We start from the raw sequence: 26,306 nt of genomic DNA on the forward strand, positions 1-26,306 counted from the left end.
AATTCAGGATTACGAATGGTGTGAGACATGCGTCAGACAATCTCATTGCTGCAGCACATAATTCAGGATTACGAATGGTGTGAAACATGTGTCAGACAATCTCATTGCTGCAGCACATAATTCAGGATTACGAATGGTGTGAGACATGCGTCAGACAATCTCATTGCTGCAGCACATAATTCAGGATTACGAATGGTGTGAGACATGCGTCAGACAATCTCATTGCTGCAGCACATAATTCAGGATTACGAATGGTGTGAGACATGCATCAGAATCTCATGATGCAGCACATAATCAAGGATTACGAAGGGTTTGAGACATGCGTCAGACAACCTCAATATGCTTTCCTCTCCACTGTTTGTAGATCTGTCTAAGGCATTCGATATAGTAAATCACCAGATACTTATAAATATCCTCAAATCCCTGTCACTAGATGCACTAGCTATAAAATGGTTCCAGTCCTATTTAGATAACAGACAACAGGCTGTACTCTGGCACAACACTATCTACCCACCTGCCCGTTAACCTTGGTGTCCCTCAAGGGTCCATATTAGGACCACTCCTGTTTTCTATATTTATCAATGACCTTCACCTAGAAATCCCCCAAGTTGCATGCATACAATACACAGACGATTCCACATTTATATGCTCAGCCACATCAACATCTGAACTTCACTCCCTTACCCAAAAGATGTTTAACATAGTTGAACAATGCTTTACACAGCACTGTCTCCTTCTAAACCCTCAAAAAACGAAGCTCCTCCTTTTTACCCCTACTCGTAAGTTACCCCCTATAGATTTCGCAGTCACATCCAATAATGGTACTCTCATATCCCCAGATCCAACTACCAAACTACTAGGTATCACCATAGACAACAACCTTGACTTCGACACCCATATCAACAATACCATAAAAACTGTTAATAGAAAACTCTGCTCTCTCTACAGGATCAAACCCTTCCTCGCTCCTGCAGCTGGAATAACTATTGCTCATACCCACCTAATCTCAATTCTCCTCTATGCCTCACCTATTATTTTCTCTTCTGGTGTACGTTTTTTATTGTACATGTGTATATACATATATATATATATATATATATATATATATATATATATATATATATTAATCTATCTAAAAACAACCTTAATAAAGTGGAAAACTAACAATAACATAGCCAGATTTGCTAGAGGCAGCCCATTCAGAACCCACCACTGTTACAATCTAAAACAGCTACGATGGCTTGAATTATAAAATCATCTTAAATTTCACCAACCCTTTACCAACATACGAATACCCCTATACTATCTACCCTCATCATCCCCTACAACAATCTGAATACCTCACTATCATCACATTAACTTCTTGTCAATATTTGTAAATCAAACAGGGCTGGGGAGTCTCTTCTCTAATACTGTTGGAAAATCCTGGAACCTACTTCCCAGCGAACTTTCCTCACTTCCCTCTGTCACTTTTCAAAATCAAATTGAAACTTTACCTCAAAACACCATGATTGTGCCTCTGCACTGAACCTGACTGATCAACTGCTCTTCTTACCAAGTTCAGCCTACACGCCTCTTCTCAGTAATCACGATCCTTTTAAGAACAACAAACCATTACTTACGTCGTCTTGTTAATGTAAATACTTTTGTACTAATAAATTGTATATAATCGGCTACCTTCTCTCTTGTATATTATGTATTGAAACTGCATTTGTATTATACTACTTATACCAGTTTATTTTGCACTGTTATGAACTTCTGACCTTTGATTAGTCTCACTAATGTACCTGCATTGTGCCTTGTTTACATTCATTTTGTACTTCTGACCTTTGATTAGTCTCACTAATGTACCTGCATTGTACCTTGTTTACATTCATTTTGTACTTCTGACCTTTGATTAGTCTCACTAATGTACCTGCATTGTGCCCTGTTTACATTCATTTTGTACTTCTGACCTTTGATTAGTCTCACTAATGTACCTGCATTGTGCCTTGTTTACATTCATTTTGTACTTCTGACCTTTGATTAGTCTCACTAATGTACCTGCAATGTGCCTTGTTTACATTCATTTTGTACTTCTGACCTTTGATTAGTCTCACTAATGTACCTGAATTGTGCCTTGTTTACATTCATTTTGTACTTCTGACCTTTGATTAGTCTCACTAATGTACCTGCATTGTGCCTTGTTTACAATCATTTTGTACTTCTGACCTTTGATTAGTCTCACTAATGTACCTGCATTGTACCTTGTTTACATTCATTTTGTACTTCTAACCTTTGATTAGTCTCACTAATGTACCTGCATTGTGCCCTGTTTACATTCATTTTGTACTTCTGACCTCTTTGATTAGTCTCACTAATGTACCTGCATTGTGCCTTGTTTACATTCATTTTGTACTTCTGACCTTTGATGAGTCTCACTAATGTACCTGCATTGTACCTTGTTTACATTCATTTTGTACTTCTAACCTTTGATTAGTCTCACTAATGTACCTGCATTGTACCTTGTTTACATGCATTTTGTACTTCTGACCTTTGATTAGTCTCACTAATGTACCTGCAATGTGCCTTGTTTACATTCATTTTGTACTTCTGACCTTTGATTAGTCTCACTAATGTACCTGCATTGTGCCCTGTTTACATTCATTTTGTACTTCTGACCTCTTTGATTAGTCTCACTAATGTACCTGCATTGTACCTTGTTTACATTCATTTTGTACTTCTGACCTCTTTGATTAGTCTCACTAATGTACCTGCAATGTACCTTGTTTACATTCATTTTGTACTTCTGACCTTTGATTAGTCTCACTAATGTACCTGCAATGTGCCTTGTTTACATTCATTTTGTACTTCTGACCTTTGATTAGTCTCACTAATGTACCGGCATTGTGCCTTGTTTACATTCATTTTGTACTTCTGACCTTTGATTAGTCTCACTAATGTACCTGCAATGTGCCTTGTTTACATTCATTTTGTACTTCTGACCTTTGATTAGTCTCACTAATGTACCTGCATTGTGCCTTGTTTACATTCATTTTGTACTTCTGACCTTTGATTAGTCTCACTAATGTACCTGCATTGTACCTTGTTTACATTCATTTTGTACTTCTGACCTTTGATTAGTCTCACTAATGTACCTGCATTGTACCTTGTTTACATTCATTTTGTACTTCTGACCTTTGATTAGTCTCACTAATGTACCTGCATTGTGCCTTGTTTACATTCATTTTGTACTTCTGACCTTTGATTAGTCTCACTAATGTACCTGCATTGTACCTTGTTTACATTCATTTTGTACTTCTGACCTTTGATTAGTCTCACTAATGTACCTGCATTGTACCTTGTTTACATTCATTTTGTACTTCTGACCTTTGATTAGTCTCACTAATGTACCTGCATTGTGCCTTGTTTACATTCATTTTGTACTTCTGACCTTTGATTAGTCTCACTAATGTACCTGCATTGTGCCTTGTTTACATTCATTTTGTACTTCTGACCTTTGATTAGTCTCACTAATGTACCTGAATTGTACCTTGTTTACATTCATTTTGTACTTCTGACCTTTGATTAGTCTCACTAATGTACCTGCATTGTACCTTGTTTACATTCATTTTGTACTTCTGACCTTTGATTAGTCTCACTAATGTACCTGCATTGTGCCTTGTTTACATTCATTTTGTACTTCTGACCTTTGATTAGTCTCACTAATGTACCTGAATTGTACCTTGTTTACATTCATTTTGTACTTCTGACCTTTGATTAGTCTCACTAATGTACCTGCATTGTGCCTTGTTTACATTCATTTTGTACTTCTGACCTTTGATTAGTCTCACTAATGTACCTGCATTGTGCCTTGTTTACATTCATTTTGTACTTCTGACCTTTGATTAGTCTCACTAATGTACCTGCAATGTGCCTTGTTTACATTCATTTTGTACTTCTGACCTTTGATTAGTCTCACTAATGTACCTGCATTGTACCTTGTTTACATTCATTTTGTACTTCTGACCTTTGATTAGTCTCACTAATGTACCTGAATTGTACCTTGTTTACATTCATTTTGTACTTCTGACCTTTGATTAGTCTCACTAATGTACCTGAATTGTACCTTGTTTACATTCATTTTGTACTTCTGACCTTTGATTAGTCTCACTAATGTACCTGCATTGTGCCTTGTTTACATTCATTTTGTACTTCTGACCTTTGATTAGTCTCACTAATGTACCTGCATTGTGCCTTGTTTACATTCATTTTGTACTTCTGACCTTTGATTAGTCTCACTAATGTACCTGCAATGTGCCTTGTTTACATTCATTTTGTACTTCTGACCTTTGATTAGTCTCACTAATGTACCTGCAATGTGCCTTGTTTACATTCATTTTGTATATATGATTTTGCTATTGTTTTCATCGGAGCTTATCTCCCGGGCCTCTATTGAAAATGGACATGTATCCCTTTAGACTAGCCCAGTCAACAAATGTAAAATAAAATAAATAAATTTGGTATACACATCAACACACAAACTTTCTTGTTCTGTGGCAAAAAAAGAACTAAATATGGCACCAATGGGCACAAATTCAACATTGATGTGCTCATGTCCAGGTAGAAGGGCATCTATCCAGCCTGGACAGGCAAGGGTGAAAATTTCTAGAATTCAGACAGACCATCAGGCTTTCAGTGTCAGAAACCCAAAGGGTTATGACTGAAAAGCATACAGTACAATGAACACCTGAATGTAGCGGAGTGTGAATATTTGTAGTAGTAGTTTGTAGTAGCTTTCCATACGGCTAACATAGTAAGATCAGCAGAAGTACATATTTAGTGAATTGATGGACTATAAAAGAACCTGGGGGAATCCGAAAGACAGGCAGCAGTGATTCCCCCATGATGGACACACCTTCACTGCTGTGTGTACTGACCCATGCAGCTAGTATGCATCTGGCTGGGTGCTATCACAAAACAATGCTGTTTTACAGTGTTCTGACTCTCTCCTCCAACCCAAAACACATAGAGAGTTTAGCATGAGATACTCCAGAACGGTCCATGAAATATATGTAGTTTCATCAAGCTAGTTACTTACCTGAAGGTCATTCTGTGGGTTCCAGTCAGAGTCAAATATAATACACGTGTCTGCAGCTGTTAGGTTGATGCCAAGCCCTCCAGCTCGAGTGCACAGTAGAAAAACAAAGCGGTCTGAATCAGGCTTACTGAAACGATCAATGGCAGCCTGTCTCAGGTTTCCACGTACACGTCCATCAATCCGCTCATAAAGGTATCTGAAAACCAAGCAAATAGTCAAGATACAAAAAAGCAGTGAAAATATGCATCTTCTCTTTATGTAAAGGAAATCATGATAAAACAGAATCAAGGGACAGAAAACAAATCAGAGTAAACAGTACACAGGCAATGATTGAGCAATCTTGGACTAAGCAGTGATTAATCTAAGTGAGAAAAGGCCCCGAGCAGCTCAGACCACTTGGATTTCAATATTTCACTAGTTTTTCATGGTCTGTGTGAAGCTCTGCTCAGCATTTGTATTCCTGAAAAGACTGCAGTGAGCTGTGCCACATGCATTCAATGTAGAACAGCAGCTGAATTCTGACGAAAGAAAAAAACGCCAATACTACATTTGGGTCTGCACTTGTCGCAATGCTTTCTGCATTGCCTGATGCTGTCTCTGCACTTATTTTCTGCCTTAAGTAAATCTGTTTAGCCTGACAGGGGGCATCATGGATTAAGTGGATACACTAGCCTAGCTGTTTTAAGCTGCCTTCAACACTCTGACACTTGTTTTTGAATTGATCTTCTGTCCTGGATAAATCTGCTTGGCCTGCTGTAGCAGCCATCTTGGATTAGGTAGTGATTGGTCCAAGTGAAAACTAGAATAAGTGCTGCAGGTCCTCAGTAACCCAGGGCACTTGGGCTTCAGATTTTCCTTTTTCATTGGTTCTTTTGTTCTCGTTTACCACTTGCTGAGCACAGTGATTGTACTACTAAACTGCAGGGGGGGGGTGCATAGTACTTATAGCACCGCAGGGGGTGGTGTGCACAACTGTATTCTTCCTTCTGTGCAGCACAGAAATGGTCGCTTCTACACCCTGTAAGTTAGCAATCCACATATGCTTTGTCTCAGCAGCTCGCTAGGAGCTGCATGGACCTATGGTGACCACATCAGTAACCCCCTTCTATTGCCAGCCTTGTAACAGATGGAATCCTAAGGCACTGTAACTGACTCGCGCTCAGTGAATAACTCCTACTTAATCCAATGGGCCATGGGTGTAAATTTATAAACAACTGAAGGCATCCTTCTCTCACCCAGCTGCACAGTCAGCTTAACAGTCTTATCCCCCCAAATCTGGGCACTATCCACACACTGCTGATGCCATAAAAAATCATTACTTCAGCCTCCTAAAACTCCTAAGTCTATGGAAAGTACAGTTTTGTACCTACAATAAATGTAGATGTTCGAGTGTTCACACTGCTGCAGTCATCACACTTGGGTTATCCTGCCATCAGGCGGTCCCGCAGTCGGCCAGAGTTCCAAAGTCTTGGTCAGACGTCGGTTGCTGTCGCTTCTTCCCTGACGTCAGTGTGCCAGGAGTATATAAGATGCATCCAACGCCATTTTCTTCAGTTTTTCTTGCCCCAGATGTCAGGTGCCCCCAAGTAGATAGGCAATACATATCGCTAATAAAACATATATTAAAAAAATAAATAAAAACAATACCTTCAGATACAAGCAAATACACCACAAAGGTTGTATAGGATAGAAAGGTATAGATAAGTCCAGCTAGGACAGAGGGGATGGAGGGAGGGTAACCTGGACTGCAGCAGTGTGAACACTCGAACATCTACATTTATGGTAGGTACAAAACTGTACTATGTACTGTCTTTGCACTTATTTTCTGCCTTAAGTAAATATGTTTAGCCTGATAGGGGGCATCATGGATTAAGTGGATAAACTGGCCTAGCTGTTTTCAGCTGCCTTCAACACTCTGACACTTGTTTTTGAATTGATCTTCTGTCCTGGATAAATCTGCTTGGCCTGCTGCAGTCATCACACTTGGGTAGAATCCCAAAGCTAAGGTTGGGTGGCTGGTTTATAAAGAGTTAGGAGTGGCTATGAGGCCCTGCAGAACTGCAGTGGCAAATCCTGCTCTGGCTTTAGAGTAAAGAGGCAAGTGGTAATGCTTGGTAAAGGTGTGCATTGAACTCCAAGTCGCAGCCTCCAAAATTTCCTTGGTTGGTACTCCTCTGAGAAAGGCTGTTGAAGTGGCTGTTGCTCTGGTAGAATGTGGCCTAATGTTATTAGGGACTGATTTTCCATGCTGTGTGTAGCAGTAACGAATACAGTGTCCTACCCATTTGGAGATAGTCTGCTTTGAGATAGCCTTGCCCTGTGATCCTGCAGCATATGCTACAAACAGTTTCTCAGTTTTCCTGAAAGCTTTTGTTTTGTTCAAGTAGAAGCGTAGCTGCCTGTGTATGCCCAAAGAGTGCAGAAGTCTCTCCCCTTTATTCTGGGGGTTTGGATAAAAAGTTGGCAAATGGATGGTTTGGTTAAGAGCCACACTAGATACCACTTTTGGCATAAAGGTAGGGTTTGTCCTTAAAGAAACCCTGCCCTGATAAAAAATTATAAAAGGTTCCACTGCCATTAATGCCTGTAGCTCTGAGACTCTTCGTGCTGAGGTTACTGCCAGGAGCAGAGCTGTTTTCCACGATAAAAAGTTTAGATCAGTTACTGACTGGCTCAAAAGGTGGCAGGGTCAGTTTTTCCAAAACAAAATTGAGGTCCCAAGTTGGTGTTGGTGCTCTCCGGGGCGGTCTTATGTTTTTAGCCCCTCTGAGGTACTGCTTTAGCAAGGGATGAGAGAATAAAGGAGGGTCTGTGTTGTAATGTGCTGAAATGGCAGAACCGTGGATCTTAATTGATGAGAAGGATAGGCCTTTGTCCAGCATCTCAGTTAAGTATTGTAAAATATGAGGAATGTTTGGGACAAGAGGGTCAAGGCTTTGATCCTGGTTCCAGGCACATAATCTCTTCCATTTTTCTGAGTAAGATTTCCTGGTGCTAAGCCTCCTGGCCTCCAAAATGACATCCATAACAACTTTAGAGAGAGGTGTTGCCTGTTTGACTAATGAATCTGCCATGAAGCCAGGTTTAGGGTTTTGAGCTGACTGTGCAGGATCTGATTGTTTTGTTGAGTCAGAAGGTGTGAAATTTGAGGCAAAATCCATGGTGGGCCTTGAGCTAAGTTCTTTAAGATTGGGTACCAGTGCTGGCATGGCCAGTCTGGAGCAATCAGGATCATCTGTGGTTTTTCTTGTCTGGCTTTTAGGAGTACCTTTGAAAGAAGAGACAGTGGTGGGAAGGCATAAACGTTTAGGCTTTTCCAGCTAATGAAAGGGCAACCACTTTCCATGCTTGTGTGTGGTAAGTCCTTGTGCAGAATTTTTGTAGTTGGCAATTCAGTGGGGAGGCAAAGAGATCTATGTCTGGGCATCCCCATTTTGCGTTACCATGCTGAAGATTTAGGGATTCAATTTCCATTTGTGAGGATCCACGATATTTCTGCTTAGATCGTCTGCCAGAGTATTTTTCTTTCCTGGCAGGAATTGTGCTTGCAGATTCAATTGATAAGTTAGAGCTATGTTCCACAAGGTCATGGCTTGCCTGCATAGGGGATAAGAATGAGTGCCCCCTTGCTTATGTACCACATTACTGTGGTGTTGTCTGTCTTTAATAATAATTGCTCTGGATGCAGAAGGTCCTTGAAAGCTGTTAGGGCATTTTGAACAGCCAACATCTCTTTGATTGATGTGAAGATGCATTTGGTCTGTGATCCGCTTGCCCTGAATACATTTTCCTGCCATGTGTGCTCCCCAGGCATAATCCGAAGCATCTGTTGTTAGTCTGTCTGGCTGTGGGTAGAGTGAAAGGCAGACCCTTGTTGAGGTGACATGCATGTGCCCACCATCGAAACTCCTGTTGTAGGCAGGGAATTATTGGTATTATTGCTTCTAAACTGTGAGTGTTGAGTCCAAACACTTTTTAGGTACCACTGTAATTTCATCATATGCAGTCTGGCACATGGTATTAGTAGTATGCAAAATGCTATTAATCCCAAGGCCTGCAGAATTCTTCTTGCAGGGAGATGGAAATTTTTTGCCAGTATTTGAAAATATTGAGTCAGTTGTCCTTGTTTGCCTGGCATGAGATAAGTCATCTGGGCCATTGTATTTAAGCTGGCACCCAGGAATATTATCCGTTGTGAGGGCACTAGTTTTGACTTCTTTTTGTTTACTGTGTACCCTAGAGAAATTAGCAACCTTTTTACAAACGCCAGATGCTTTAGAAAAATGTCCTTTCTCTGCTTGAATGAGGCAGTCGTCCAGGTATAGATATATTTGAATTCCTTTTTGTCTACAGAATGGAATTACTGGTGCCAGGCACTTTGTAAAGACTCTGGGCGCAGTACATAAACCAAAGGGCAGTGCACAGAATTGGTAGTGCATTGAACCAGCTTTGAATCTGAGGTATCTTCTGCAATCTTGTCTGATAGGGACATGCAGGTATGCCTCTTTCAGGTCCAAAGTAACAAGCCAAGCCTTCTTGCCCAGCATGGGAAGAAGCTGCTGAAGTGTCAACATTTTGAATTTCGGAACATCCAGGTAAGTATTTAGAGTTGAAAGGTCTAATATGGGTCTCCAGGCTTTGTCCTTTCTGGGGACCAGGAAGAGTCTTGAGTAAAATCCTTGTCCTTGTTCCTGCTGTGGTACATTTTGAATAGCTCTCATGTCCATGAGGGCTGAAATTTGTTTTTGAGCCTCTGCCCATTGATTTTATGGCAGGTTTGGCATTCCTTGTAGCCTTGGTAAAGTGTGAAAGTGGAACCTGTAACCTTGAGACACAATATTCAGAACCCATTTGTCTTGGGTGATTGTTTGCCAATTTTGAGAAAAAAGTGCTAGTTTTCTCCCTGAGGGGGCTGCCAAAAGGGAAGCGCTTGACATACGAAGGGGGAAGTCATTGGGACCGTTTCCTGTAAGGTTGAGACCTGTCCTCACTTCCTTTTGGGGTTGAGGTACCCCACTGTCGCTGTCTGTTAGCCTTGGGGTTGAGATCTGCCTCTTGGAAATCTATCTGCCTCTCTGTGGCCTGTCTGACAGTGGAAAGGACCGATTCTTTGTAGGTCAATTCCTGCTAAATCGAGGTGGCTGTACCTGTAAGAAATCTTTGACTGTTTGCATAGATTTAGCTTTATCCTCCATTCTCTTTAACACCTCTTCTGCCTTAACACCAAACAAGGTATCATGCTGTAAAGGAGCATCCAATAATTTTGCCTTAACATGATCAGGTAAACTCTTCTTTTAACCAAGCATGTCTTCGAATCACAGAACCTGTAAATGCTGCTCTACAAGAGGCCTTTAAAGAATCAAAACCACATTGCAGAGTATGTTTACCCACCTGTTCAACTGCATGCAATAAATCCTGCATTTCTTTATAGTCAAGAGCTTCTGAGCTTGCAAGCACTTTCTGTTTTAACTGAGCCATTAAATATTGTTGGTACTTAAGCACGTGAAACTGGCAATTTAAAGCCCTTACTGCTAAAGTTGCAGAAGTGTAAACTTTCTTCCCCCATCTATCCAATGCTCTAGAATCTCTGTCAGAGGGGACTGGATTTTTTGCAATGGAAGCCTTAACCCCTTTGGGACTCTGGAAAATGGTTGCTGGGTCAGCAGAAAGGTTTTTATAAAGAAACTTGTGTGAGTCAGGGACTTTATAATACCTATCTGGCTTGGCTGGTGCAGGGGGCAAAGAATCAGGAGATAAGCTGAATTCAGAGAACTCATCATCCACAATATCTAACACAGGCGGAATAGCCAGGGGCCTGTGCTGAGGCAACAAAAGGAAGTCCCCGAGCCTTTTCTTGGATTCTGAATAATCCTGACTTTCCCAATGGAAATGCTCCCTCATGGTATGTAAAGTTTCCGCAAAAGAGTAATCCTCAGTAGGAGAGGCTGAAGGGATAGATTCATCAGCATCAGAGTCCTCATAGGGGGGTAGAGAGTATTCCTGGTCTGAAGAGGAATCAGAGGAAATGGAAACCTGGTCAGAGGAATCATAGTCTGTATCCTGCCTAGGCCTTTTCTCAGGAGGGGGATGGGAATCCCTGATTACAGTAATGAGGCCTTCAGCCATTTTAAGCATCTGTTTCATAGGCATGGAGGACTGTCCAGGAGACTGCTGTACTTGCTTCTTTGTCTTTAATGGTGTTTTTGTCTTGGCTGTTGCTTTAATGGTAAGTTGTGAAGGTCTGAAAACACCCTCAGAAGCCGATGCCTGCTCAGCGGCTCCGGACCCATCTGAGGGATTAGTTTCCGTAGGCCCAATACCTTGAGTTTCCAGAGGCCTAGTTGTCTCCACGTGGGAGTCGGAGGTGGCCTGTGGCTCTGAGGTAGCGGGTGTCAGGGGCTGCGAAAGCGCCTCACTGAGAACCGGCGTCTGGCCTAGAAGAGGCTTTGTCATCGGTTTTGGAGCTCGGATGCCTGTCTTTATCCTTGTCTTCACGTTTTTTAAGAACTGCGGTCGTCGGTTGTTCCGACGGCATTGTATAATCGAACCTTCAGCCAAAGTAGTGCAAAGCAAAATCAAAATGTTTTATAGAGTGTTTGTTAAATCTAGCACAAAACCAACAACTAGTGATGTCGTGGTCAGGGCCTAGGCATGGAATACAGTAAGGGTGGAAGTCCTTATGAGGTATTTGCTTCCCACAAGGAATACAATTATTAACTTTTTCTGACACTGGTCTGAGGCAAGAAAAAAGTTTCCCCAACGGGGTATTTAGCTTTATTGAAGACTTCGGATCTGAAATTCGACTTCGAAAATCTCAGGAGTCGGCCCACCAGCACTTGCAAACTGCTTTTGCTTCGGGCACCGCGCAGCAAGAAAGACTGAAGAAAATGGCGTCGGATGCATCTTATATGCCCCCTGGCGCACTGACGTCAGGGAAGAAGCAACAGCAACTGACGCCGGACCAAGACTTTGGAACTCTGGCTGACTGCGGGACCGCCTGATGGCAGGATAACCCAAGTGCGATGACTGCAGCAGTGTAACACAATGAACATCAGCCTGAACCCAGAAATTTAACTACTGCACTGCACACACTACCCAGTGTAAACAGGTATAAATCAAGAAACAGCATGTCCAGCATCAACAGGCATAAACCAACGAACAGCATGGCCAGCATCAACAGGCATAAACCAACAAACAGCATGGCCAGCATCAACAGGCATAAACCAACAAACAGCACATCCAACATCAATGGGCATAAACCAACAAACAGCACATCCAACATCAATGGGCATAAACCAACAAACAGCACATCCAACATCAATGGGCATAAACCAACAAACAGCACATCCAACATCAATGGGCATAAACCAACAAACAGCACATCCAACATCAATGGGCATAAACCAACAAACAGCACATCCAACATCAATGGGCATAAACCAACAAACAGCACATCCAACATCAATGGGCATAAACCAACAAACAGCACATCCAACATCAATGGGCATAAACCAACAAACAGCACATCCAACATCAACAGGCATAAACCAACAAACAGCACATCCAACATCAACAGGCATAAACCAACAAACAGCACATCCAACATCAATGGGCATAAACCAACAAACAGCACATCCAACATCAATGGGCATAAACCAACAAACAGCACATCCAACATCAATGGGCATAAACCAACAAACAGCACATCCAACATCAATGGGCATAAACCAACAAACAGCACATCCAGCATCAATGGGCATAAACCAACAAACAGCACGGCCAGCATCAACAGGCATAAACCAACAAAAAGCACATCCAACATCAATGGGCATAAACCAACAAACAGCACATCCAACATCAACGGGCATAAACCAACAAACAGCACATCCAACATCAACAGGCATAAACCAACAAACAGCACATCCAACATCAATGGGCATAAACCAACAAACAGCACATCCAACATCAATGGGCATAAACCAACAAACAGCACATCCAACATCAATGGGCATAAACCAACAAACAGCACATCCAACATCAATGGGCATAAACCAACAAACAGCACATCCAACATCAACAGGCATAAACCAACAAACCGCACATCCAACATCAACAGGCATAAACCAACAAACAGCACATCCAACATCAATGGGCATAAACCAACAAACAGCACATCCAACATCAACAGGCATAAACCAACAAACAGCACATCCAACATCAACAGGCATAAACCAACAAACAGCACATCCAACATCAACAGGCATAAACCAACAAACAGCACATCCAACATCAACAGGCATAAACCAACAAACAGCACATCCAACATCAACAGGCATAAACCAACAAACAGCACATCCAACATCAACAGGCATAAACCAACAAACAGCACATCCAACATCAATGGGCATAAACCAACAAACAGCACATCCAACATCAACGGGCATAAACCAACAAACAGCACATCCAACATCAACAGGCAAAAACCAACAAACAGCACATCCAACATCAACAGGCATAAACCAACAAACAGCACATCCAACATCAACAGGCGTAAACCAACAAACAGCACATCCAACATCAATGGGCATAAACCAACAAACAGCACATCCAACATCAATGGGCATAAACCAACAAACAGCACATCCAACATCAATGGGCATAAACCAACAAACAGCACATCCAACATCAATGGGCATAAACCAACAAACAGCACATCCAACATCAATGGGCATAAACCAACAAACAGCACATCCAACATCAGTGGGCATAAACCAAATAACAGCATGTTCTGACATTACAGAAATCACAACCCAGCAACAGGTATAAACCCACAAAGGGCACATTCTGACACTAGAGAAAACACTGCCCAACATCAACAGGTATAAATCAACTAACATCACGTTCTGACACTATAGAAAACACTGCTCGGAAAAGGGGTCACAACTAGTATGCAGAAGCTATTAATGAGCGAGATCAAGCTAGGTCATCTAGTAAAGTCCTGGTCATAGGTGACACTATACCTAGAAACAGATTCTCTATTCACCAGTATGAGCACAGGCAGGTGATTGTTAACTACTTCTGTTACTAGGGTCCTCAAATCCCTTCAAGCCAGGTATACATATGACAGAGCGGTTGTGCATGGCCATTTGGGGAGGTTTTTTTCCAGCTCCTTCAACTTTCTGGTCTAAAAGCCCGCTTCTGCACTTTTCCCACCTTTCCTGTAACTAGTTTAGTCCAGACAGATTTGCTGTATCCAGGACTGTATGTAAGCTTCTGAGCCCCCCCCACGCCTTTCTGTGTTGGAGGGAAGCCTTCTAGCTTATCAGTGGGAGCGGTAAGCACTAGGTAGCCTATCTACCACAAGAGGAGTGGTTTCTGTCCCAGAATTTGTAGTTTATTGGCTGTTTGGGCAGTTTTTCAGTCTCTTTCACCTTTCTGGTTTAAAAGCCTGCATTGCGCTGGTTTCCTGCCTTTCCTGCAACTAGTCTAGTCCAGATACAGATCTACTATATCCTGGACTGTTTGTAAGCTTCTGAGAGGTGCCAAAGTCTTCTCACGTTTTCCCTTAGATCTGCTAGTCCTCTCCTCTCATGCACTTTTTTAGCTTATTAGTCTAGCACTTTAGCAGACTTCTTGTAGCAATTACTGTAGCACAAAAAAGTGCTACCAGCACTAACGTTCTACAAGGAAATTGCTCCAATACTTATTAATGCCCACCCCTCCAGACATGTCTAAATGTCAGTTCCCTGTGCTTTCTCCTGTTAACCTGGTGAACATGGGCATCCTAAGGCAATGTAGCAACTGCCTCACGTACATTGACAACCCCCTCCTCTTACCTCCCAACACTCAGACTTGCGAGAGATCCACATATATCCAGCCAAGACCAGAAAGTACAGTTGTGTACACTTACCATGAATGTAGATGTTCGAGTGTCTTCACTGTTGCAGTCATGACTGTAGGGTTCTCCCCTGCCGGCAGGCAGTCCTCGGTCGGCCAGAATCCCAAAGTCTGGGTCCGGTGTCGGCTGGTCAGCCATGCTCCCTGACGTCAGAGCGCCAGGAGTACAAAGCTGACAGCCGACGCCATGTTCTCCAGTTTTTCTTGCCCCAGATGTCAGAAGTTCCAAAATGAGAAAGGTCCCATACCCTTTGCAAATACACCTCAGAAGAAGGGAGAAAAAAGGAACCACACAAAAGAAAAAATAAGAGGGGACAGGAGGGAGGGAAACCCTGACTGCAACAGTGAAGACACTCGAACATCTACATTTATGGTAAGTGTACACAACTGTACTATGTTCATCGTGTTTCACTGTTGCAGTCATGACTGTAGGGCAGAATCCCAAAGCAGAAAGGGAGGTGGTCAAAGTACAGAGGGCGGCTAAAAGACCCTGCAAGACTGCAGAAGCAAAGCCTGCCCTAGACTTAGAGTAGAGAGGTAGATTGTAGTGCTTGGAAAAAGTATGCATTGAACTCCAAGTTGCAGCTTCCAAAATGTCTTTGGTAGGCACTCCCCTGAGGAAGGCAGCTGAAGTGGCAGCAGCTCTGGTAGAGTGAGCCCTTATACTCCCAGGGATTTGCTTTCCATGGTGTGAATAGCAAAATCTGATTCCATGAGCAATCCATTTAGAAATGGTCTGTTTTGAAATGGCTTTACCTTGGGAAATTGAAGCATAAGAAACAAACAATTGCTCTGATTTCCTGACGTCCTTTGTTCTGTCCAGGTAAAAACGTAGTTGTCTGTGTACATCCAAGGAATGTAAGATCCTTTCCCCTTTATTTTGAGGAGTGGGGAAAAAAGTTGGCAAGTGAATAGCTTGATTTAAAGCCACTTTGAAAACCACCTTAGGCATGAAAGTAAGATTAGTCCTTAAAGACACCCTGTCTTGATGAAAAATAATATAAGGTTCCACAGCCATAAGAGCTTGCAACTCTGAAACCCTCCTGGCAGAGGTCAGAGCTAACAGGATGGCTGTTATCCAAGATAAAAACTTGATGCCAGATGAGGCAGCAGGCTCAAAAGGAGGTAAGGTGAGCTTTTCCAAAACATAGTTGAGATCCCAAGCAGGAATGGGAGGAGATCTACGGGGCCTTAAGTTCTTAGCTCCTCTGAGAAATTGTCTCATGAGCTGGTGGGAAAAGATCAGAGGGTCTGTATTATAATGAGTAGAAATAGCTGAGGCATGTATCTTTATGGAAGAGAAAGAGACACCCTTATGTAAGAGGTCTGATAGGTAAAGTAAAATCTGAGAAATGTTGGGAATAAGAGGATCAGAATTCTGAGCCTGCATCCAGGAACAAAATCTTTTCCATTTACCTGCATAAGATTTTCTAGTGCTAGGACGTCTGGCTTCTAAAATGACATCCATAACCTGCTTGGGTAGGAGAGAATGAATCAAAGATCCTGGATTAACCAGGCCGCCAGGTTGAGAGTTTTGACATGGGAGTGTAGAATCTGACCCTGGTGTTGGGACAGAAGGTTCAGAATCTGTGGTTAAACCCAGGGGGGCTCTAGACAAAGGTTTTTCAGTGTTGGGTACCAAAACTGTCGAGGCCAATTTGGGGCCAGCAAGATTATCATCTTGGGCTTGTCCTGCTTGATCTTTAGTAATACCCGTGGAAGAAGAGGAAGAGGCGGAAAGGCATATGACAGAGCATCCACTTTCCAAGCTTGATCGTGGAAAGTCCTGGTGCAAAATATTTGCAGTTGATGATTGAGGTGGGATGCAAAGAGGTCTATGTGAGGACATCCCCAGACTGCTGTAATCATCTTGAATATTTCGGTGTCCAACATCCATTCGTGTGGGTCCGAAAGGTTTCTGCTCAGACTATCTGCCAGGAAGTTTTGCTTCCCTGGTAGAAACTGAGCTTGAAGGTCCAGTTTGCAAGCTAGAGCTGTGTTCCAAAGATCCATGGCTAGTCTGCAAAGGGGATAGGAATGAGATCCCCTTTGCTTGTTTATGTACCACATAACTGTGGTGTTGTCTGTCCGTATCAGTAGTTGTCCTGGTTGTAGAAGATTCCTGAAGGCCAATAGAGCTTTCTGGATGGCTAACATTTCCTTTAAATTGATATGCAGGTGCTTCTGATCCTTTGTCCAAAGGCTCTGCAGACAGTTGCCCCGAAAATGGGCTCCCCATGCATAATCTGAGGCGTCCGTGGTTAGAATCTGAGTGGCAGGAGGCCAACAGAAGGATTTTCCTTTGTTTAGAGTACATGCCTTGGACCACCAAAGGAATTCCTTTTGAAAACAAGGCAGGACGGAGATCAGTATGTCTAGACTGTGGCAATGCTGAGACCATACACTTTTTAGGTACCACTGTATTTTCCTCATATGTAGTCTTGCATATGGTACGAGAAGGATGCAGGAGGCCATGTAACCCAGAGCCTGCAGGAATCTCCTTGCAGATAGCGGAGTTGAAGTTGCCAAGGTTTTGAAAGTTGAAGTCAACTGTAATTGTTTTTCATATGTCAGAAATGCCATCTGGGTTGTTGTGTTTAGAGAAGCGCCCAGAAAAATTATCTGTTGTGAGGGTGTCAAATTTGACTTTTTTATGTTTACAGTGAATCCCAGGAACTTGAGAAGATTCTGAACAAACTGTAGATGCTGGAGTAAGACATCCTTGCTGTCTGCCTGAATAAGACAGTCGTCCAGATAAGGGTAAATTTGAATTCCCTTGAGTCTGCAATAAGCTACTACTGGAGCCAGGCACTTGGTGAAGACCCTGGGCACAGTAGACAATCCAAAGGGCAGCGCAGAGAATTGGTAGTGCCTCGATCCTGCCTTGAGCCTGAGGTATTTTCTGCGTTCCTGTCTGATGGGAATGTGTAAATATGCTTCTTTTAAATGCAAAGTTACCATCCATGCATTTTTGGTCAGCATTGGCAGTAGCTGCTGTAGAGTAAGCATCTTGAATTTTGGTATCTCTAGAAAAGTGTTCAAGACTGACAGATCCAGAATGGGTCTCCATGAATTTTGCTTCCTGGGGACTAGAAAGAGCCTTGAGTAAAAACCTTGTCCCATTTCTGAAAGTGGAACTAGTTCTATGGCTTTCATAGCCAAGAGAGCTTCCACCTGGTTTAATGCCTCTGACCATTGATGTTTTGGAAGATCTGGCCATCCGCTTGGCCTTGGTGGGGTATGAAAATGGAATTTGTAACCTCTTGAAATCACATCCAGAACCCACTTGTCTTGGGTTATGTGAGTCCAGTTTAGGTGAAAAAGAGAAAGTTTTCCTCTGAGAGGGGCTTCCAGGCAAGAAGTTCCTGCAGCCCAACAGAGGAAGTCATTGAGTCTGTTTTCTATGAGCTTGTGACCTGTCCTCTCCTCCCCTAGGGGTGGAAGTAGTCTACTGTCTTGGTCTATAAGAGGCTTGTGTTTGAGGCCTTCCTCGGGAGCGTCTGTATCTACCCCTCTGAGGCCTGTCTGAATTGGGAAAGGACCAATTTTTAGTAGGCCAATTCCTGCTAAATCTGGGTGGCTGTACTTGTAAGAAATCTTTAACTGTTTGCATGGATTTTGCCTTGTCCTCCATCTTTTTAATCACCTCTTCAGCTTTAGATCCAAACAAAACATTATGCTGAACAGGAGCATCCAGTTATTTAGCCTTTACCTGATCTGGCAAATTTTGTTCCTTTAACCATGCATGCCTTCTAATTACTGTGCCAGAGGCAGCAGCCCTACAAGAAGCCTCCAAGGCATCAAATCCACAGTGTAAACCATGTTTCCCAACTTGTTCAGTGGCATGCAATAAGTCATGTAGTTCCTTACCATCTGCACAGGCGCAAATGGAAGTTAGCTTTTGCTTTAAAACAGACAGGAGAAATTGCTGGTATTTCAGCATATGAAACTGACAGTTTAAAGCCCTAATAGATAAAGTAGCAGAAGTGTACACTTTTTTGCCCCATCTTTCTAAAGATCTGGAATCCTTCTCAGTGGGAATGGGGTTTTTAGCAGAAGCGGCCTTAACGCCCTTAGGACCCTGAGAAATGGTTTCAGGGTCAGCAGTAGGGTTCTTGAATAAAAACTGGTGGGAATCAGGAACCCTATAGTATCTGTCTGGCTTAACAGGAGCTGGAGGAAAAGAGTCAGGGGTTAAGTTAGCCTCAGAAAAAGCATCATCCACAATATCCAAAAAAGGAGGAATAGCCAGGGGCCTATGTTGGGGAAGAAGAAAATCCCTTGGTCTTTTCTTAGATTCCGAGTACTCCTGTCCTTCCCAGTGGAAATGTTCCCTCATTTCATGCAAAGTCTCCCCAAAAGAAAAATCCTCAGGGGGAGAAGCTGAAGGAATGGATTCCTCAGCATCAGAATCCTCATAAGGAGGGAAAGAATATTCCTGGTCAGAAGAAACAGAAGCCTGATCAGAGGAGTCATAATAAACTTTCCTGCCTTGGCCTTTTATCTGGAGGGGGATGTGAAACCCTAATCATAGTAAGTCCTCCGCCATTTTAAGTAACTGTTTCTGAGAATTGGGAACCGGATCAGAAGAGGCCTGGGTTGCAGTCTTTGATTTGGGAGTCTTTGCCTTTATAAGAAGCTGAGTAGGCCTGAAAACCCCTTCGGAAGCCGGTACCTGCACAGCGGCTCCGGACCCATCCGAAGGAACATTGCCCGAAGGTCCAACTGAAATATTCAAAGGCCTAGTTGGTTCCTCGTGGGAGTCCGTTTCGGCTATCGGTTCCGAAATGGCTGATGACAGGGGCTGCAAAAGCGCCTCACTGACGATGGCCGAACCTGAAGCTGGCTCTGCTTGTGCGATATCGTCCGATTTGGACCTCGGAGGCCTTTGTCCTTGCGTCGTTTGTGAACTCCGGTAGCCGGAACCATATCCGACGACATTTTGTAATTAAAACGCCTACCGAAGTAATGAAAAGCAAAATCGTACCTTCGTTTAATGCGTTGATTGAATCTAGCACAAAACCGACAACTAGCTACGTCGTGGTCAGGGCCTAAGCAAGGAATACAGTAAGAATGAAAATCCTTATGAGGTATTTGCTTCCCACATGAAATACAATTATTAACTTTTTCTGACATCGGACTGGAGCAAGAAAAAGTTTCTAACGGGTACTTAGCTTTGAGTAGGAGAAGAAAGTCTTCGGACTGAAGTTTGATTAGAAAAAATTGTTAGGATTCAGCCGACCGGCACTTGCGAACTCCTATCACCGCACGGCAAGAAGGAGTGGAGAACATGGCATCAGCTGTCAGCTTTGTACTCCTGACGCTCTGACGTCAGGGAAAGTACAGTTTTGTACCTACCATAAATGTAGATGTCCGATAGGTATGCATCTGCAGTCATAACATATGGGTTGTCCTGCCTCAGGCAGCCCTTCGGTCGGCCGGATCAGAAGTCTGGGTCTGGCCTCGGCTGATGTCGCACTTTCCCCGACGTCAGAGCGTCTGGGGTATAAAAGCATCAGCTGACGCCATTTTCCTCAGTTTTTCTTGCCCCAGATGCCAGGTGCCCTCTAGGAAGGCTAAATTTGGATAAATGCAATAAAGTTCTAAACATTTGCAAAAATATATATATATATATATATATATATATATATATATATATATATATATATACACACACACATGTATATACAAACAAATACACCATAATAGATTCCCCCAGCTAGCTAAAAGAGGGGTAAGCACCCTAGGGATACCACAGAGGGGTAGGAGGGAGGGTAAACCTGACTGCAGATGCATACTTATCGGACATCTACATTTATGGTAGGTACAAAACTGTACTATGTCCTTCAAGGATGCATCTGCAGTCATAACATATGGGTAGAATACCATAGCCAATCTGGGGGAGGAGGTACTAAGAAAAGGATGGTGTAGTTAAGATCCCCTGCAGGACTGCAGCAGCAAAACCTGCTCTGGATCTGGAGTATAAAGGTAGATTGTAATGTTTGGCAAATGTATGCATGGAGCTCCAAGTAGCAGCTTCTAAAATGTCCTTGGTAGCCACTCCTCGTAGGAAGGCTGTAGTGGTGGCCGTGGCCCTTGTGGAATGAGGCCTGATGTTTGCAGGAACTGTCTTTCCATGAAAGGAGTAACAAAATCGAATGCAATTTCCTATCCATTTTGAAATTATCTGTTTGGAAATTGCTTTTCCTTGCACCCCAGTAGCATATGCTACAAATAGTTGGTCAGTTTTTCTGCTACTTTTAGTTCTGTCCAAGTAGTAGCGTAGTTGTCTGTGTATATCCAGGGTGTGCAGAAGTTTTTCCCCTCTAGTCTGTGGATTTGGGAAGAACGTAGGCAAGTGAATAGCTTGGTTCAAGGATACCCTAGATACCACCTTTGGCATAAAAGTTGGATTGGTTCTTACTGAAACTCTGTCCTGATGGAAGATAAGAAATGGCTGTACTGCCATTAATGCTTGTAACTCAGATACTCTTCTTGCTGAAGTTATTGCCAGAAGGAATGCAGTTTTCCAAGACAGAAACTGTAGATCCGCTGATGCTGCTGGTTCAAAAGGAGGAAGTGTTAGTTTCTCCAACACAAAGTTGAGATCCCAAGCAGGTAGAGGGGGTTTTCTTGGAGGTTTAATATTTTTGATCCCACTCAGAAATTGCCTGAGGAGAGGGTGTGAGAAGATAGGTGGATCCACATTGTATTCTGCTGAAATTGCTGAGGCATGAATCTTAATGGAAGAATAGGACAGGCCATTGTGGAACAATTCTGCTAAGTATTCCAGAATATGTGTCATGCTTGCCACTGTCCCATCTGAGCCTTTTGATGTGTTCCAAATGAGAAATCTTTTCCATTTAGCTGAGTATGTCTTCCTTGTGGAAGGCCGGCGAGCTTCCATGATAATGTCCTTCACTCTCTGTGATAAAACATTTTGATTGGGATTTAAGGAATTTTCCAGGCAGTTAGCTGCAATGTTTTCAAGTTGGGATGCATGATCTTGAAATTGTTCTGCGTCAGAAGAAGAGGCCATAGGGGGAGAGGCCATGGTTTTGCCTGTGACATGCTCCTCAATAGTGGATACCAGTGTTGCCTTGGCCAGTCTGGAGCTATCAGAATCACTCTTGGCTGTTCCACCCTGATCTTCAGTAGAACCTTGTACATTAATGGGAGAGGTGGGAAGGCATATACTTTTAGAGCTTTCCAGCTGAAAGATAGAGAGTCCACCCTCCAAGCTTGTGGGTGGTATGTCCTTGAGCAGAATGTCTTCAGTTGATGGTTGAGGGGGGAGGCGAACAGATCTATCTCCGGCATTCCCCATGCCTTTGCTATGAGTTGGAAGATGTCTGGGTGCAGCATCCATTCGTGTGCATCCATGGTAGTTCTGCTTAAGCTGTCTGCCAGTGTATTCTCTTTTCCTGGCATGAACTGGGACTAACTGAATATTGAGGTTTAGGCATAGTTCCCATAGATTCATAGCCAGCCGGCATAGAGGGTAGGAGTGTGTGCCTCCCTGCTTGTTTATGTACCACATGACCGTGGTGTTGTCAGTTCTTATTAACAGGTGGCCTTGATGGAGGAAGGGTTTGAAAGCCTCGACTGCATGCATCACTGCCAGCATTTCCTTTTGGTTTATGTGCATGCGTAGCTGCCCTTGAGACCATAGGCCTTGGATACATTTGCCCTCCATGTGTGCTCCCCATCCTCGGTCTGAAGCGTCCGTGGTGATGGTTTGTTTTGTTTTTGGTTTGTTGAAAGGCAACCCTCTGTTGGCCTGGCAGGCCTGAGCCCACCACAGGAATTCCTTTTGAAGGCAAGGAATGATTGGTATCAAAGTTTCTAAACTGTGACTGTGTTGAGACCATACACTCCTTAGGTACCATTGTAATTTTCTCATATGCAGCCTGGCCTGTGGTATCAGACTTATGCAGGATGCCATGTAACCCAGGGCCTGCAGGATTTTCCTTGCAGTAAGCTGAGTTTGTCTTGACAGAATCATGAAGTAATCCGGAAGTTGTTTTTGTTTTTCTTCTGTGAGAAAGGCCATTTGGGTGGTTGTGTCCAGATCTGCACCCAAAAAGGTTATCCTTTGGGATGGAACAAGTCTTGACTTTTGGATGTTGACTGTGTATCCCAAGGCCTGTAGCAGGTGGATGGCGTAAGCCAAGTCCTTTATCAAATTTCCCTTGTTCTCCACTTGTATAAGGCAGTCGTCCAGATATGGGTAGATTTGAATCCCCTGAAGTCTGCAGAGTGCAATTACTGATGCCAGGCATTTCGTGAATACTCTGGGCGCAGTAGATAAGCCAAAGGGCAATGCTGAGAATTGATAATGCTCTGATCCTGCAAGAAATCTGAGGTGTCTTCTGCAACTTGGTCGAATAGGGACGTGCAGGTATGCCTCCTTGAGATCTAGAGTCACCAGCCAAGACTCCTTGCCCAACATGGGAAGAAGTTGCTGTAGGGTCAGCATCTTGAATTTTGGCACAATGAGGTAAGCATTCAGTGCGGACAGGTCGAGAATAGGCCTCCATTGATTTTCTTTTCTTGGTACAAGGAATAGTCTGGAGTAAAATCCTTGGTCTTGTTCTGAAAGTGGTACCTCTTCTATAGCTTTCATTTGAAGCAAGTTGTTGATCTGCTTTAAAGCCTCTGCCCTCTGATTTGGTGGTAGGTTTGGCATTCCGTTTCTTTTTGGCAAAGTGTGGAAGTGGAACCTGTATCCTTTGTCTATTATTTGCAGTGTCCATGTGTCCCTTGTAATATAATGCCAGTTTTTTGAGAATAAAGCAAGCTTTCCGCCCAAGGGTGCTTCCAGTTTGAGCCCTGGTAGGCGGAATCAGAGTAAAGTCATTGAGCCTGTCCTGGTGTAGTAGTTGTTGTTGCTGCTGTTGCACTACTCCTCTGGTTGGCAGGCTGCCATTGACGGCCTCTGTAGGAGCCCTTCGATTGGCCTCTGCCTCTGGGGCGTCTGTTCCTGCCTCTCTGGGCTTTGTCCGTGTCTGGAAAGGACCAATTCTTAGTAGGCCAGTTTCTGCTGAATCTCGGTGGTTGTACTTGCAGGAAATCCTTAACTGTTTGCACAGATTTTGCCTTTTCTTCAAACTTTTTTAAGACCTCCTGAGCAGAGGAGACAAATAAATTTTGTTTCTCCATTGGAGCATCCAGGAGTTTAGCTTTAACATGGTCTGGCAAAGATTGTTCCTTCAGCCAGGCATGCCTACGAATAACTGCCCCAGTCATAGCTGACCTAAATGAAGCCTCCAATGCATCATAGCCACATTTTAAGAAATGATTACTAACCTGCTGTGAGTTGTGTACCAAATCCTGAAGGGATTTACGGTCAAGGGTTCAGGAGAAGAAAGTTTCTTATTCAGTTCATCTAACAAATACTCTTGGTACTGTATCATATGAAATTGACAATTTAATGCCCTGACGGAAAGAGTTGCAGAAGTATATACCTTCTTTCCCCATCTCTCTAAGGCTCTAGACTCTCTTTCAGAGGGTAGAGGATTTTTGGCAGTGGCGGCCGCAACCCCTTTAGGGCCCTGAGAAATAGTTTCTGGGTCTGCAGAATGGGCTTTATACAGATGGAAATGAGAATCCGGGACCCTGTAGTATCTATCAGGTTTGGCAGGGGCCAGAGGGAGAGTATCAGGGGCTGTACTGACATCATTGTACACATCATCAATTACATTCAAAACAGGAGGTATAGCTAAGGGCCTATGTTGAGGCAAATGTAAAAGGTCCTTAATCTTTTCTAGAATCAGAGAATTCCTGACCTTGCCATTGAAAATGCTCTCTCATGGAGTGTAGAGTCTCACCAAAGGAAAACTCTTCAGGAGGGAGGCAAGGGATAGATTCTTCAGCATCAGAATCCTCATAGGGCGAATAAGCCTCCTCCTGGTGGTCTGACAACTCAGATCCATCCGTGGACTCATCTGAAGAGTGTGGGTCAGAGGGGTCAGTCCTGGGCCTTTTGTCTGGTGGAGGGTGAGAGGCCCTGTCCGGGTGAGGTTGTGAGCCTCTAATTAAAGAAATAAGGTCCTCTGCAAGGCTGAGGATCTGATAAACTAGAGGAAGGCCTCTGGGAGGTAGTCTTGGGAGGCAAAGCTTTAGAAAGTTTAGCAGCTTTAGCCCTAGAGAAGGCCTTAATGGACATGGAAGCAGGGGGCCTAGCTGCCCCACGTGCAGGAGTAGAAATGTCCAAAGGTATGGTGTCGGACATTTCCTGGACACTGGTTTCGGTAGGTAGCTCGGTAGCCGACTCAGCCGGGGCCTCCCGGGCCGCGGTGGTCGGTTGAATGGATTCGGAAGAAGGAATCTCCGAGGACTCTGTTTCAGCCAAAACCGAGACACTCGCGGTAGGCCTTACCGTGGTTTCAGTCGGTCCTTGTCCTTCCGTTTTTTCACCAAATGCGATGTCGGAGTCTCCGACGGCATTTTATATGCAAAACTGGCCCCAAAAAATTCCTCTGCAAACTCCGACCGACGTCTAAGAGTTCGTTGGTTGAAGGAAGCACAGGCTGAACAGGCCGATACGTCGTGGTCTGGGCCTAAGCAAGGAAGGCAGTAGGAATGGAAATCCTTATGAGGTATTTGTTTCCCACAAGTTAAACAATTATTTACTTTGTCTGACATCGGCTGAGGCAAGAAAGAGTCCCCAACGGGGTACTTAGCTTTTTCGAAGTCTTCGGTAGCTGAATTCACTGGATCTGACCGACCGGCACTTGCGAACAGCTTCTGCTTCGGGCACCGCGCAGCAAGAAAGACTGAGGAAAATGGTGTCGGCTGATGCTTTTATACCCCAGATGCTCTGACGTTGGGGAAAGTGCGACATCAGCCGAGGCCAGACCCAGACTTTGGAATCCGGCCGACCGAAGGGCTGCCTGAGGCAGGACAACCCATATGTTATGACTGCAGATGCATCCTTGAAGGACATCATGGCTGACCAGCTGACGCCGGACCCAGACTTTGTGATTCTGGCCGACCGAGGACTGCCTGCCGGCAGGGGAGAACCCTACAGCCATGACTGCAACAGTGAAACACGATGAACATCAGATGGTCAAGAGGAGAAGGTCAACACTTGCACCACACCACATGGAACACAGCCCTCCAGAACACACACCAGCACTGTCTTCACATAAAAACACAACCCACACACCCACCTTTGCGGACGTTCTCAATAAAAATCTACCCAAACAGCAGAGACCCTCCAAGGGAAAAACGCACTCGACCACCAAAAAACACAACACTAATCACGAGACACACAACTCTCCTAAACAGTGTGCCACTCAACCAAAAACCCTAAGGCAAAAAGTAC

The 26,306-nt window shown here is 43.5% G+C and overlaps 1 protein-coding gene across 1 annotated transcript in view; it reads right to left on the bottom strand.

Annotated features, from left to right (window-relative positions):
* CHD8 (chromodomain helicase DNA binding protein 8) overlaps positions 1-26,306 on the bottom strand; it is a gene marked incomplete in the record, with an annotated part of 4,119,653 nt that overhangs the window by 2,063,859 nt on the left and 2,029,488 nt on the right. Inside the window, 1 exon segment of the mRNA XM_044057960.1 lies at positions 5,081-5,276. Within this exon segment, the coding sequence (XP_043913895.1) occupies positions 5,081-5,276 (196 nt within the window).

The sequence above is a fragment of the Protopterus annectens genome, chromosome 16.part0, assembly GCF_019279795.1.
Source record: "Protopterus annectens isolate FY-2018-M chromosome 16.part0, PAN1.0, whole genome shotgun sequence".
NCBI lineage: Eukaryota > Metazoa > Chordata > Ceratodontiformes > Protopteridae > Protopterus > Protopterus annectens.